The sequence below is a fragment of the Venturia canescens genome, chromosome 2 (genome assembly GCF_019457755.1).
Source record: "Venturia canescens isolate UGA chromosome 2, ASM1945775v1, whole genome shotgun sequence".
Lineage (NCBI taxonomy): Eukaryota > Metazoa > Arthropoda > Insecta > Hymenoptera > Ichneumonidae > Venturia > Venturia canescens.
In genome coordinates this window covers 31822508-31835818 of record NC_057422.1, presented here as the reverse complement: position 1 = coordinate 31835818, position 13311 = coordinate 31822508, and the positions used below count along the sequence as shown (strand labels likewise).

Genomic DNA, 13311 nt, shown 5'->3' with positions numbered 1-13311 from the left:
AAAAATGTATCAGGAAGGAAAGCAGAAGTGGTGCTTGATCCACAGAGATTAATCAAAAAATGACATTCAAGAATGCGGTGCACTGATAAGAAAATATATGTGTGAATTCGTGCTCCACGTCACTCCGCTAATTAAAACTAGATCAATTTGTAATTCTTTCATATTGTGTTGACAAAAACCCTATGAACAAAATCCACACTCAAGAACGATAGCTAATGACAGTCGAATCGTACACTGCCGAAACAACTTTTTTTTCTACTCGTCACGAATAAAGCCCCCACCACTCCCAGTAACACATTCGGAAATCTCGATTTTTCCGATGGATGCGAATATATGGAAGTAATTGAATAATTGAGCGCAGCTCTCTACCGAGATGATTCAGCGATGGACCGACACGGATATCTAGAACTGACGCGTCTTCAAAAATACCAATATATTGTTTGTTTCCTTCTGTTGGATCTTTTGAGGACTTGAAGTTTTCAACAGCAATATGACAAGTGTATTTCAGTGATCACTGCTTTTTAATGTATTCGACATCGATGTTTCTATTCATGACAAGAGACTACAGCACAAGTCCATTCATAATTGGGCATAATAAGGATGTAGAATTGGCACAATTACATTCAATTTTTTGCCTGCGAAGCACAGTAACTTATATCCCAGCATGACGCAGAATGAATGTCTTACTTTGATCTAGAACCGGAGGAGTTAAAAAAAAAACTGAAATCTCTATTGCGGAGTGGACCAATTTCATGTTATCAATATCTTATGAAATTCAAGAATCTGAAATGCTGGCATCGCTTCTTTTGAATATGAGAATATTGTCAATCAATTGAACAGAAATTGGAATCTTTTTTCTATCAGTTATTACATACAAAAAAGAAATTGGCAATTCGTCCTTATAACATTTCTTCATACTTTCTTGACAAACTAAATTTTGGACCCACCGATGAGGACTTACATATCTAGTCAATAACAAGAATTTAGGTCCCAGTGATAATTCCGCTGACTGTTTTGATCTAGAATGTTTGAGCATGTCCGGCAACTTATTTTAGGCCTTTTTTGCTGATTTTTTTACTCATATTATGACAGCGGAGGCACCTCAAAATTGATCACCTGCTCTGAAATGGTCCTGATTGAATTATAAGTGGAAAGCACTATCGCACGATGAACTCGTTGTGGGGGAGAGACCTCTTTGGAGCAAACAGATATTGGTGGACGTTTCAAGATTCTAGATAGGCGAATATGCATAAAAGACAGAACGCAGTTTTCGCGGAAAACAGTTTATTGAAAAATTCATCAGACATTCATATATATATATCTTAAGGCCTCAAAAAGACCATGTCAGTGTTGTTTTCTTCGTTTAATCGGTTCTTTCGCGGACCTTTGGTTTTGAAATACGAATTTCGGCTGTAATGAATACTTGCTCATTGAAAACTCATGTGATGATTTCTGAGCAATCTTTTGAAAAAACATGAAATAAACTGCTTTATATAGGAAGAAAAAGAGCTGTCCTTCAATCGATATATCCATCACATTCGATCACTTTTTGTCATAACCTTATTTCGTCACTCCAATACTGAACACTGCAAATTCTCAAATATCTGAATAACCCGACGTGATGAATGCACTTCCTGTCTCCGCTATCTTCCTTTGATGCACTCGTCTATGATTTCTTGATGATGTCCCATCAATGGGGAACGACGTGGATCTCAAACACTCGAAGCACAAAATCCACACTCAAGTCTGACAGCTAATATGAAAGTCGAATCGTATACTACCGAAAAAAACTTTTTCTTCTACTCGTTACGAAAAAAACCCCCGCCGTCAGTAATAACATCAATAATCTCGACTTTTCCGATGGATGCGAATGTATGGAAGTAATTGAATAATTGAGCGCAGCTCTCTACCGAGATGATTCAGCGATGGACCGACACGTATATCTAGAACTGACCCGTCTTCAAAAATACCAATATATTGTTTGTTTCCTTCTGTTGGTTCTTTTGGGGACTTGAAGTTTTCAGCAGCAATATGACAAGTGTATTTCAGCGATCACTGCTTTATAATGTATTCGACATCGAAGTTTCTATTCGTGGCAAGAGACTACAGCACAAGTCCATTCATAATTAGGAAAAATAAGGATGTGGAATTGGCACAATGACATTCAATTTTTTGCCTGCGAAGCACAGTAACTTATATCCCAGCATGACGCAGAATGAATGTCTCACTTTGATCTAGAATCGGAGGAGTTCAAAAAAATCTGAAATCTTTATTGCGGAGTGGACCAATTTCATGTTATCAATATCTTATGAAATTCAAGAATCTGAAATGCTGGCATCGCTTCTTTTGAATATGAGAATATTGTCAATCAATTGAACAGAAATTGGAATCTTTTTTCTATCAGTTATTACATACAAAAAAGAAATTGGCAATTCGTCCTTATAACATTTCTTCATACTTTCTTGACAAACTAAATTTTGGACCCACCGATGAGGACTTACATATCTAGTCAATAACAAGAATTTAGGTCCCAGTGATAATTCCGCTGACTGTTTTGATCTAGAATGTTTGAGCATGTCCGGCAACTTATTTTAGGCCTTTTTTGCTGATTTTTTTACTCATATTATGACAGCGGAGGCACCTCAAAATTGATCACCTGCTCTGAAATGGTTCTGATTGAATTATAAGTGGAAAGCACTATCGCACGATGAACTCGTTGTGGGGGAGAGACCTCTTTGGAGCAAACAGATATTGGTGGACGTTTCAAGATTCTAGATAGGCGAATATGCATAAAAGACAGAACGCAGTTTTCGCGGAAAACAGTTTATTGAAAAATTCATCAGACATTCATATATATATATCTTAAGGCCTCAAAAAGACCATGTCAGTGTTGTTTTCTTCGTTTAATCGGTTCTTTCGCGGACCTTTGGTTTTGAAATACGAATTTCGGCTGTAATGAATACTTGCTCATTGAAAACTCATGTGATGATTTCTGAGCAATCTTTTGAAAAAACATGAAATAAACTGCTTTATATAGGAAGAAAAAGAGCTGTCCTTCAATCGATATATCCATCACATTCGATCACTTTTTGTCATAACCTTATTTCGTCACTCCAATACTGAACACTGCAAATTCCCAAATATCTGAATAACCCGACGTGATGAATGCACTTCCTGTCTCCGCTATCTTCCTTTGATGCACTCGTCTATGATTTCTGGATGATGTCCGATCAATGGGGAACGAGGTGGATCTCAAACTCTTGAAGCACAAATTTCATACTCAAGTCTGACAGCTAATATGAAAGTCGAATCGTATACTACCGAAAAAAACTTATTCTTCTACTGGTTACGAAAAAAACCCTCGCCGTCAGTAATAACTTTAATAATCTCGATTTTTCGTTTGGATTTTTCTTATATCCAAGTTCTCAGTCATATATTTTGATATAAGTATAGTTATATCAACAGCGGTAATGAAACTAAAAAACGTTAAAAAGTGAAAATAGAAATAAACATAAAAAAAACACCGTACCGCTGGCACGTTCATTATCATCTTTCATACTGATATGACTCCGCAGCTGCTATCTAGTTGACATTTTTGTACTTTGTATGTACTCTCATATAGGAATGAATTCTCTGTAATTTTTTGAGTAGCTTCATAGTTTTTTTTAACGTTGTTTCTACCCGCATTAGGGTTTTATTCAGGAGTCAATATTCTTCCCCGTTATAATGAATATGTGCTTTCTGTCATTTAGAATTCATTCAGCTCGTCGGCTTTTTTGTCTTTTTTGTCAATTCAACTGTTATACAGCAGACAATAAACGAAAAACAGTTATTTTATATTAATCTAATCTCTTCTAACTTTTTACCTTGGCACAGAAGTTTATACGTAACTTAAAAATAAAGGAAATTTTATAAAAAAAATAGTTATTTCTGATCTATCAGTTTATGACAACAAATTATTTTTGCTTATCCTATGACTTCACTAGTATCACAAATGTCAGTCTTCAGTAATCTGTCTGTGATTTATGTACTACTTCAGTTCTGTAAGTCTAGATCACTATTTACCACGAGTATTCTTTGCTCATAGTCAATTTTTAATCAACTCAGCAAATGAAAATCATAAAGTTTTTTTTTGGTTCTCACTTATCATTCATAAAATTCTTTTCTAAACAAAATAGTAAGAAATAACTTTATCTTCTTTTGAACTATCATTTCAATACTTTCATCCATATATATTCTTCGAAACAGAAATAAGGACTGCGATTTTTACTTTATATGCTTCCAGTCCCGGGCTATATCAAATAGAAATATCATTTCACGTTTTCAAAATCTCGAATCCTATCTTTGTAATCGCAATGTATATAAAATAATAAAAATAATGGAAAGTATAGCACCGAAACTCAACTGCTGACGTTATTTCTTCGATCTCGATATTGTTTTAACGTTTTGATGTTGCTCTATTCTGATTGTTAACCCATGCTTTCACTTGTGCTGGTGTTCGATGTCCAAGAATATCTGAATATTGTTTTTGTAATTCTTTTATTTCTGTGAATGAGGGTAAACGCTTTTCCTTCAAATATTTTGAAAAAGCTTTGGTCACGATAGATTTTTCTCGTTGTGTCCAAGGACGTTTTGTTCCTTTTTCTAAAAATAAATAAAACCTTATTATTATCCATTCATTCGTATTATTCACTCAACTGAAAAAATCAGTAATACGTACGAATATTTTGGTTAGCATTCTTCGGCTTATTATTTCGTTCGATGTACTCATTTTCATTTATCTCTACATTTGTGTCCGATATTTCTGGAGATTCGATGTCGTTTAGTATTGATGAGTGTCTTGATGAAGAGGGGTCAGTACTGCGCTCTATACCGTGTGCTGCTTGACTTTAAGTCGGATTATTGTCGGTCAAAGCTTGATCATCGCCAGAATCTTCGTCATCAGATTCATCATTGAGACCTTCTTCTAATAGACGCGATATTCCTATAATCTCTCGTTCCACGATCGGCTGCCGATAAATGTCTCGGTGAATTCTTTCTGAATGACCCATAAAGTTTGCCAGATCTGAAATTTCGTTATCGTTCAGGTTCAATCGATGACACTTGGTCGCAATGTTCTTCCGAAGTTTCGTGCCTCGAAGTGTATCAGGGAACGCAGCCCCGCAGCGGCCGGAGTGCTTACGCATGGCATCGCAGGCATCGATAGTCATTGTTTTTTTCGGATTACGACTTCGAAGCCCGAATAAAAATTTATTATTGCTCGGAACTCCAGCGGTTTCACGATATTTCAATATGAGATCTATGCCTTTCACCAATTGCGGGTACAATAATACACGTACTTGACGTCCTTTTTTACCGCGAATCGATATAAGCGTGTACCGATCAGCGGCAGCTTTGGCTTGCGGTGACAAATTCTGATACAATTCTTTGTCGGTTCGATCATCGAGTTTTAGAGGATTCCGATAATCATCTACGCTTATGTTGCTTATTTCACCTGTACGTCGTCGACTAAATACCACCATTCCAACCGCTAACAATTCACAGAGTTTGAACCATTCTTTATATGAGAATTTTGTTTCTAATTTCTCATACGTAATTTTTGTTTCCGAGCCAATGTATTGCATGAAAGTTCGAATATCTCCCTCTGATGGAAGTATAATTTTTCGCTGCCGCTGGTTTTTTCTTTGGTTTTCAAGGGCCACATTGTTTATATCAATGTGAAAGTCGACTTTGAAAATTTTTAGAAATTGTTCCTTCGTAATCTGGAGCGAATCATTGCGTGTTGGTAGTGTGGAGTATATTTCGCACATAACTTGTTTCCCCAAATGATGAGGAGACGATCGTATCTAATAAGACGTACAACGTCATCTTCTCGAAGTGGGGGAAAAACTTCGAGTCTTAATTTTTCACTTGCTTCTTTATGTAGACGACCTTCTATGGCCTTGCCAAGGACTAAAATCGACCGCTGATTTTTGATGCCATCCTTGCGACATTTGGCATAATGATGTCGAATATTCCGCATTGAGTGCGATTTCAAACAGCTTACGCAAGTTTTGTAATCTTTTGCAGTCCTTTTGTACTTTGGGTTTGGTCGGCGACAAACCATGAGTTCACCAGTATTGAATTTCGGATTAGTGTTGAAATTAAAAGTTCCATTGTTTCTCAGCGCATCTATCACTTCTCTGCGCTCTTTTGAACCTAGAATAAGGAATGGGTTGTATGCAAAAATCTATAGTTATGAAATATTGACATCATTTATGTATAAAAAACAAATTCAAACCTCTCTTTAGCATGGAAAACTTTTTCACGTCATTCTCTTTGATGTGGACTGTCTCAAGATGCCGTGGGAGTTTGCTATAAAGTTTATGGCAATACATGCAAAAGTATTTTTTCTCACTTTTTTTTTGAGCTGATGTTTGCACGGATAAATTTGTGTCATCCACCGATCCTGTTGCCGCTCTGCCGGAAATGTTTAACACTCCGGAATCCTTTTCTCGTGAGTGAATACAATTGTTTGTCGGAACATTTTTTTCGCGTCCAGCGCTAGTATTACTGTTATTCGTTGCATTTAGAAATTCATCTGAAGAGCTTGAAGCCTCGGTCGGAACGTAATCCTCATCGGTAACGCTATCGTCGTGACTTTGTTCTGTGGCATCGTTGGTCATTGTCGGAGAAAGTCGAGGCAACGAAACACTTTCACTTGTTCCTCTCTCAGGAAACGGTGATAAAATAACATTTCGACGACGATTCGATCTCCGTAATCTTTCATCAACCATAGTTCCTTCACACTCAATACTCTCTTCTTCAATAATCTGTTCATCTTCGCCAACATTTTCGAGATTTTTTTCGCTTTGTAAATAGTCATCATTGTTTAAAAGTATCTGATCGAGCACTGGGTTCATCTGGAAATATTATTAAGAAAAATGGATATTAGCAAAGTCATTAATTCTTATCAATTGTATAACAATAGTCACTTACAGTGTACTGAACTTCTGCGGGTAACCATTCCTCATCATTTCCGTCCGATGACGAAATTACATTTTCGGCGTTAGTCTGCTCTTTTGAAAAAGTAGCATTATCGATATTATCATTGTCAAGTGACTGTGAAGAATATGTCATCGATTGCTCTAAAATATTTTTATTTTGTGTGCCGACTTGAGCCGTATCGATTTCTGTACTAAATTCGGCTGTTTCTGCAGGATCGAAGCAGTATATCGAACCATGTTGTCCATCAAAATCAAGTGTGTTGAGTGATTGTATATATGACTCTCGCAGAACACGTTGTGGAAAACTTTCGTTTAACGTTGATAATTCAGAATTATCGGGAATATCATCTGTGTGAATAGGTTCTGAGGAATCCTCTGCTAGTTCTTTTGACATGCAATTTGATTCCATGTTAGTTTGAACCATATTTAGTTCTGTGTTGAGTTCAGCCGTCTTTGCAGGATCAGAAACGTTTATCAAAGAATGCTGTGCATCAAAAGCAGGTGTATCGAGTGAACATTCATCGAATTCTTGCAAAATATGTTGTGAAGAGCTTTCGTTTAACGTTGGTGATTCCGAGTTGTGGGCAATATCATCTGTGTGAATAGGTTCAAGGGAATCCTCTACTAATTCTTTTGAAATACGTTTTGATTCCATGTCAATTTGAAGCATATTTGGTTCTGTGTTGAGTTCAGCTGTCTTTGCAGGATCGGAGACGTTTATCAAAGAATGCTGTGCATCAAAAGCAGGTGTATCGAGTGAACATTCATCGAATTCTTGCAAAATACGTTGTGAAGAGCTTTCGTTTAACGTTGGTGATTCCGAGTTGTGGGCAATATCATCTGTGTGCATAGGTTCAAGGGAATCCTCTACTAATTCTTTTGAAATACGTTTTGATTCCATGTCAGTTTGAACCATATTTGGTTCTGTGTTGAGTCCAGCCGTCTTTGCAGGATCGGAGATGTTTATCAAAGAATGCCGTGCATCAATATCAGGTGTATCGAGTGAACATGTTTCAACATCTTGCAAAATACTTCGTGGATGGCTTTTGCTTAAACTGGATAATTCCAAAATATTACCATTATTATCTCTATAAAGTGATTTTGGAGATTGTGAGGAACATTCCGCTGTTTGTTGTAAGTTATATCCAAGCAGTGTAATGGTGGGAGCCATATTATTTATCTCTGTGTTGAGGTAAACAGTTGCTGCTGAATCAGATAATGTTGCTGAATTTCGTTGTTTATTAAAATTTTGTGTATCCAGTTCACATGGCTTAGAAGATCTCGGCAGACTATGAACCAACGAGTCAGAAGAATGTATTTCAACAGTAGACACATTTTGCACTGTTTCAGTAGTATCCTCTGACATTAAGGTTACCATGGCTCCAATATTTTCACATTGACTCGTATTAATGGAATCTCCTCTTAGATGTTGTATATAAGCCGCTGAGTTCAGTTCATTATTTTTTTCGTCAACAACGAATTCGACGACATTCTCAGAAATTGTGTTGTCAGTTGAAGCTATTTCTTCGGGTTTATTGGACTCGGATAATCCATCGAGTGTTTCAGGAGTACTCGAAGATGATGTAGTATTTCTGACTGTTGGTAGAATGCTTATCTGAGGTATACCATAATTTAAATTTTTGCAGATTTCACTTAAAATTGCTACATTTTCTGCAACAGATGGAATATGGAGAGTAATGAAAAATATTTCTTACAGTACTATTGAAGGTTTTATCCTGAAAAAAAATAGCATTGCGTCAACCTACAATACAAATTTCAAAATTTCATTTATATTTGACAAGGAGATCTATAGGCTGAGTATACGTACACTTCTTTTCAAATTTTCTGTATAAAATCGATTTGTATGTACAACCAAAAAATCGTTGATTTTTATATTCTGTCTACCCTGTCTATCGCATAGGTGGATGTTACTTATAACCATCACGAATAAATCAATGAGACATTTCTAAATGTAGATTTCACGAAAATTCTATGTATATTAATATTTCAATTATAATATATTGTACAAGTTTTAACACAAAATAATAGATAACACCAAGAAACCCTCGAAACAGTCGTGTAGTTGAAACTTATGAATTTATTAGATTCAGGTCATATTATGTCGTATTAAAATAGGAACAAATGCTCCCTGAAATTTTCACATTATAGAAGGGTTTATAAATCTTTAACGCAAGATTACTATGCGAAAAAGTAATCAAGAGGATATATAGATTTTTAACACTCCATGTGTGAGCTCTTTCTGAAGTCCTCGAAGCAACCGCTAAAATTATCTCTATAGTTAACCTGCTACTAGACTTATTGATATCAAAACTGAATCGAAACAAATAAACATCTGTAAAATGTAACATGAGCAATCATACGAAATTAGCATTAATAATCAGGGTCATGTGAAGGTATGTAAGTAACATTATTCTGTGTGATAGTTGAATAAACTTACTGTAACGGGCGACGACCCGAGCCGATTTCAACTTCGATTTTCGATTCCGACTGCGAACGACATACTTTTTATCATCACTTTGTTGCAATAAAATGTGCATCGTCGTTTCTTTCACCATCGAAACGGCCGAAATAAAATGTTACCGAGCACTCGAAAGACTGTCAGCGGGGAATGCACATCGAACAAACACTCATCGTGGGCAGAAACGGCGCCGGAATATACGCTCGACCGGATTTCACAGGTGTTGCCAACTTTTAGAGATTTGGCAACACCTCAGAACGAGTTAATTTTAATTATACAAAAGCTCACCTAATATTTTTTTGCGTTTATAATTACGGGAATCACGTTATCAAAAGACGACTGTTCGGAAGTCATTGGTAAAACGATTAATACGTTTGGTACTATTCAATTCTTTGTATGGAATAATAGAAGTCCTTTATAGAGAATTCACTGCAGCATTTGCATTTTACGTGAAATACCTCTTCAACGTTCTTAAACAGAGCGGAATTATTTAGTGGTTAAAAAAAAATTAAATTCAATCGTTCTTGATCAGAAGATTAATTGAGAAACGAATAAAGAATATAATTATTTACGGATTATTAGTAGGTACAATGCAGTCTTTAACTACGTTTACACGACCGCTTTGAATCCGGATTTTACTACATCGGGTGTTACTATCGGTTTTACGCCGGTTAAGTAACACCTGATGTAGTAAAAACTGGAATAATGGCACCGTCTAAACGTAGTCTATATTCGTCTTAATAAACGTAACTCGATGTTAAACGTAACTCGATGATAAAAATGTCGATGTCGAAAACATAAAAAAGCAGTGATCACTGAAATACACTTTTCATATTGCTGTTGAAAACTTCAAGTCCTCAAAAGAACCAACAGAAGGAAACAAACAATATATTGGTATTTTTGAAGACGCGTCAGATCTTCTAGATATCCGTGTCAGTCCATCACTGAATCATCTCGGTAGAGAGCGGCGCTTAATTATCCAATTACTTCCATACATTCGCATCCATCGGAAAAATCGAGATTATCAAAGTTATTACTGACGGCGGGGGCTTTTTTCGTGACGAGTAGAAGAAAAAGTTATTTCCGGTAGTATACGATTCCGTATTAGCTGTCAGTCTTGAGTGTGGGATTTGTGCTTCTGGTGTTTGTGATCCACGCCGTTCCCCATTGATGAGACATCATCCAGAAATCATAGACGAATGCATCCAAGGAAGATAGCGGAGAAAGGAAGTGCATTCATCACGTCGAGTTATTCAGATATTTGAGAATTCGCAGTGTTCAGTATTGGAGTGACGAAATAAAGGTTATGACAAAAAGTGATCGAATGTAATGGAAATATCGATTGAAGAACAGTTCTTTTTCTTCCAATATAAGGCAGTTTATTTAATTTTTTTTAAAAGACTGCTCAGAAATCATCAGATGAATTTTCAATGAGCAAGTATTCATTACAGCCGAAATTCGTATTTCAAAACCAAAGGCCCGCGAAAGAACCGATTAAACGAAGAAAACAACACTAACATGGTCTTTTTGAGGCCTTAAGATATATATACATGAATGTCTGATGAATTTTTTAATAAATTGTTTTCCGAAAAAACTGGGTTCTGTCTTTTATGGATATTCGCCTATCTAGAATCTTGGAATGTGCACCAATATCTGTTTGCTCCAAAGAGGTCTCTCCCCCACAATGAGTTCATCGTGCGATAGTGCTTTCCACTTATAATTCAATCAGGACCATTTCAGAGCAGGTAATCAATTTTGAGGTGCCTCCGCTGTCATAATTTGAGTAAAAAAATCAGCAAAAAAGGCCTAAAATAAGTTTTCGCAGATGCTCAATCATTCTGGACCAAAAAAGTCAGCGAACGTATCACTGAAACCTCAATCCTTCTCATCGAATAGATATGGATGTACTCATCTGTGGGTCCAAAATTTAGTTTGTCCAGAAAGCGTGAAGAAATGTTATAAGGATGAATTGCCAATTCCTCATTGTTTGTAATAACCGATAGAAAAAATAACTCAAATTTCTGTTCAATTGATTGACAATAAATATTCTCATATTCACAAGAAGCGATGCCAGCATTTCAGATACTTGAATTTCATAAGATTGATAACATGAAATTGGTCCACCCCGCAATAGAGATTTCAGTCTATTTTTTAACTCCTCCGGTTCTAGATCAAGGTAAGACATTCACTCTGCGTCATGCTGGGAATCAAGTTCATGTGCTTCGCAGGCAAAAAATGGAAAGAGATTGTGCAAATGCTAAATTCTTATTATTCCTAATTATGAATGGACTCGTTCTGTAGTTTCTTGCCATGAATAGAAAAGTCCATGTCGAATACATAAAAAAGCAGTGATCACTGAAATACACTTGTCATATTGCTGTTGAAAACTTCAAGTCCTCAAAAGAACCAACAGAAGAAATCAAACGATATATTGGTATTTTTGAAGACGCGTCAGTTCTTCTAGATATCCGTGTCAGTCCATCACTGAATCATCTCGGTAGAGAGCGGCGCTTAATTATCCAATTACTTCCATACATTCGCATCCATCGAAAAAATCGAGATTATCAAAGTTATTACTGACGGCGGGGGCTTTTTTCGTGACGAGTAGAAGAAAAAGTTATTTCCGGTAGTATACGATTCCGTATTAGCTGTCAGTCTTGAGTGTGGGATTTGTGCTTCTGGTGTTTGTGATCCACGCCGTTCCCCATTGATGAGACATCATCCAGAAATCATAGACGAATGCATCCAAGGAAGATAGCGGAGAAAGGAAGTGCATTCATCACGTCGAGTTATTCAGATATTTGAGAATTCGCAGTGTTCAGTATTGGAGTGACGAAATAAAGGTTATGACAAAAAGTGATCGAATGTAATGGAAATATCGATTGAAGAACAGTTCTTTTTCTTCCAATATAAGGCAGTTTATTTAATTTTTTTTAAAAGACTGCTCAGAAATCATCAGATGAATTTTCAATGAGCAAGTATTCATTACAGCCGAAATTCGTATTTCAAAACCAAAGGCCCGCGAAAGAACCGATTAAACGAAGAAAACAACACTAACATGGTCTTTTTGAGGCCTTAAGATATATATACATGAATGTCTGATGAATTTTTTAATAAATTGTTTTCCGAAAAAACTGGGTTCTGTCTTTTATGGATATTCGCCTATCTAGAATCTTGGAATGTGCACCAATATCTGTTTGCTCCAAAGAGGTCTCTCCCCCACAATGAGTTCATCGTGCGATAGTGCTTTCCACTTATAATTCAATCAGGACCATTTCAGAGCAGGTAATCAATTTTGAGGTGCCTCCGCTGTCATAATTTGAGTAAAAAAATCAGCAAAAAAGGCCTAAAATAAGTTTTCGCAGATGCTCAATCATTCTGGACCAAAAAAGTCAGCGAACGTATCACTGAAACCTCAATCCTTCTCATCGAATAGATATGGATGTACTCATCTGTGGGTCCAAAATTTAGTTTGTCCAGAAAGCGTGAAGAAATGTTATAAGGATGAATTGCCAATTCCTCATTGTTTGTAATAACCGATAGAAAAAATAACTCAAATTTCTGTTCAATTGATTGACAATAAATATTCTCATATTCACAAGAAGCGATGCCAGCATTTCAGATACTTGAATTTCATAAGATTGATAACATGAAATTGGTTCACCCCGCAATAGAGATTTCAGTCTATTTTTTAACTCCTCCGGTTCTAGATCAAGGTAAGACATTCACTCTGCGTCATGCTGGGAATCAAGTTCATGTGCTTCGCAGGCAAAAAATGGAAAGAGATTGTGCAAATGCTAAATTCTTATTATTCCTAATTATGAATGGACTCGTTCTGTAGTTTCT

The 13311-nt window shown here is 36.3% G+C and overlaps 2 protein-coding genes across 3 annotated transcripts in view; both read right to left on the bottom strand.

Moving 5' to 3' along the window:
- The window catches only part of LOC122406467 (SET and MYND domain-containing protein 4-like), a 1392500-nt gene that overhangs the window by 542313 nt on the left and 836876 nt on the right, over positions 1-13311 (bottom strand). The window lies entirely within an intron of this gene.
- LOC122406469 (uncharacterized) lies at positions 6221-7597 on the bottom strand. Its single transcript, XM_043411936.1, has 2 exons — positions 6979-7597; positions 6221-6902 (listed from the first exon to the last, which is right to left on the bottom strand). Exons 1-2 carry the CDS (start codon positions 7408-7410, stop codon positions 6252-6254), a joined length of 1083 nt encoding a protein of 360 aa, XP_043267871.1. The 5' UTR covers positions 7411-7597; the 3' UTR covers positions 6221-6251.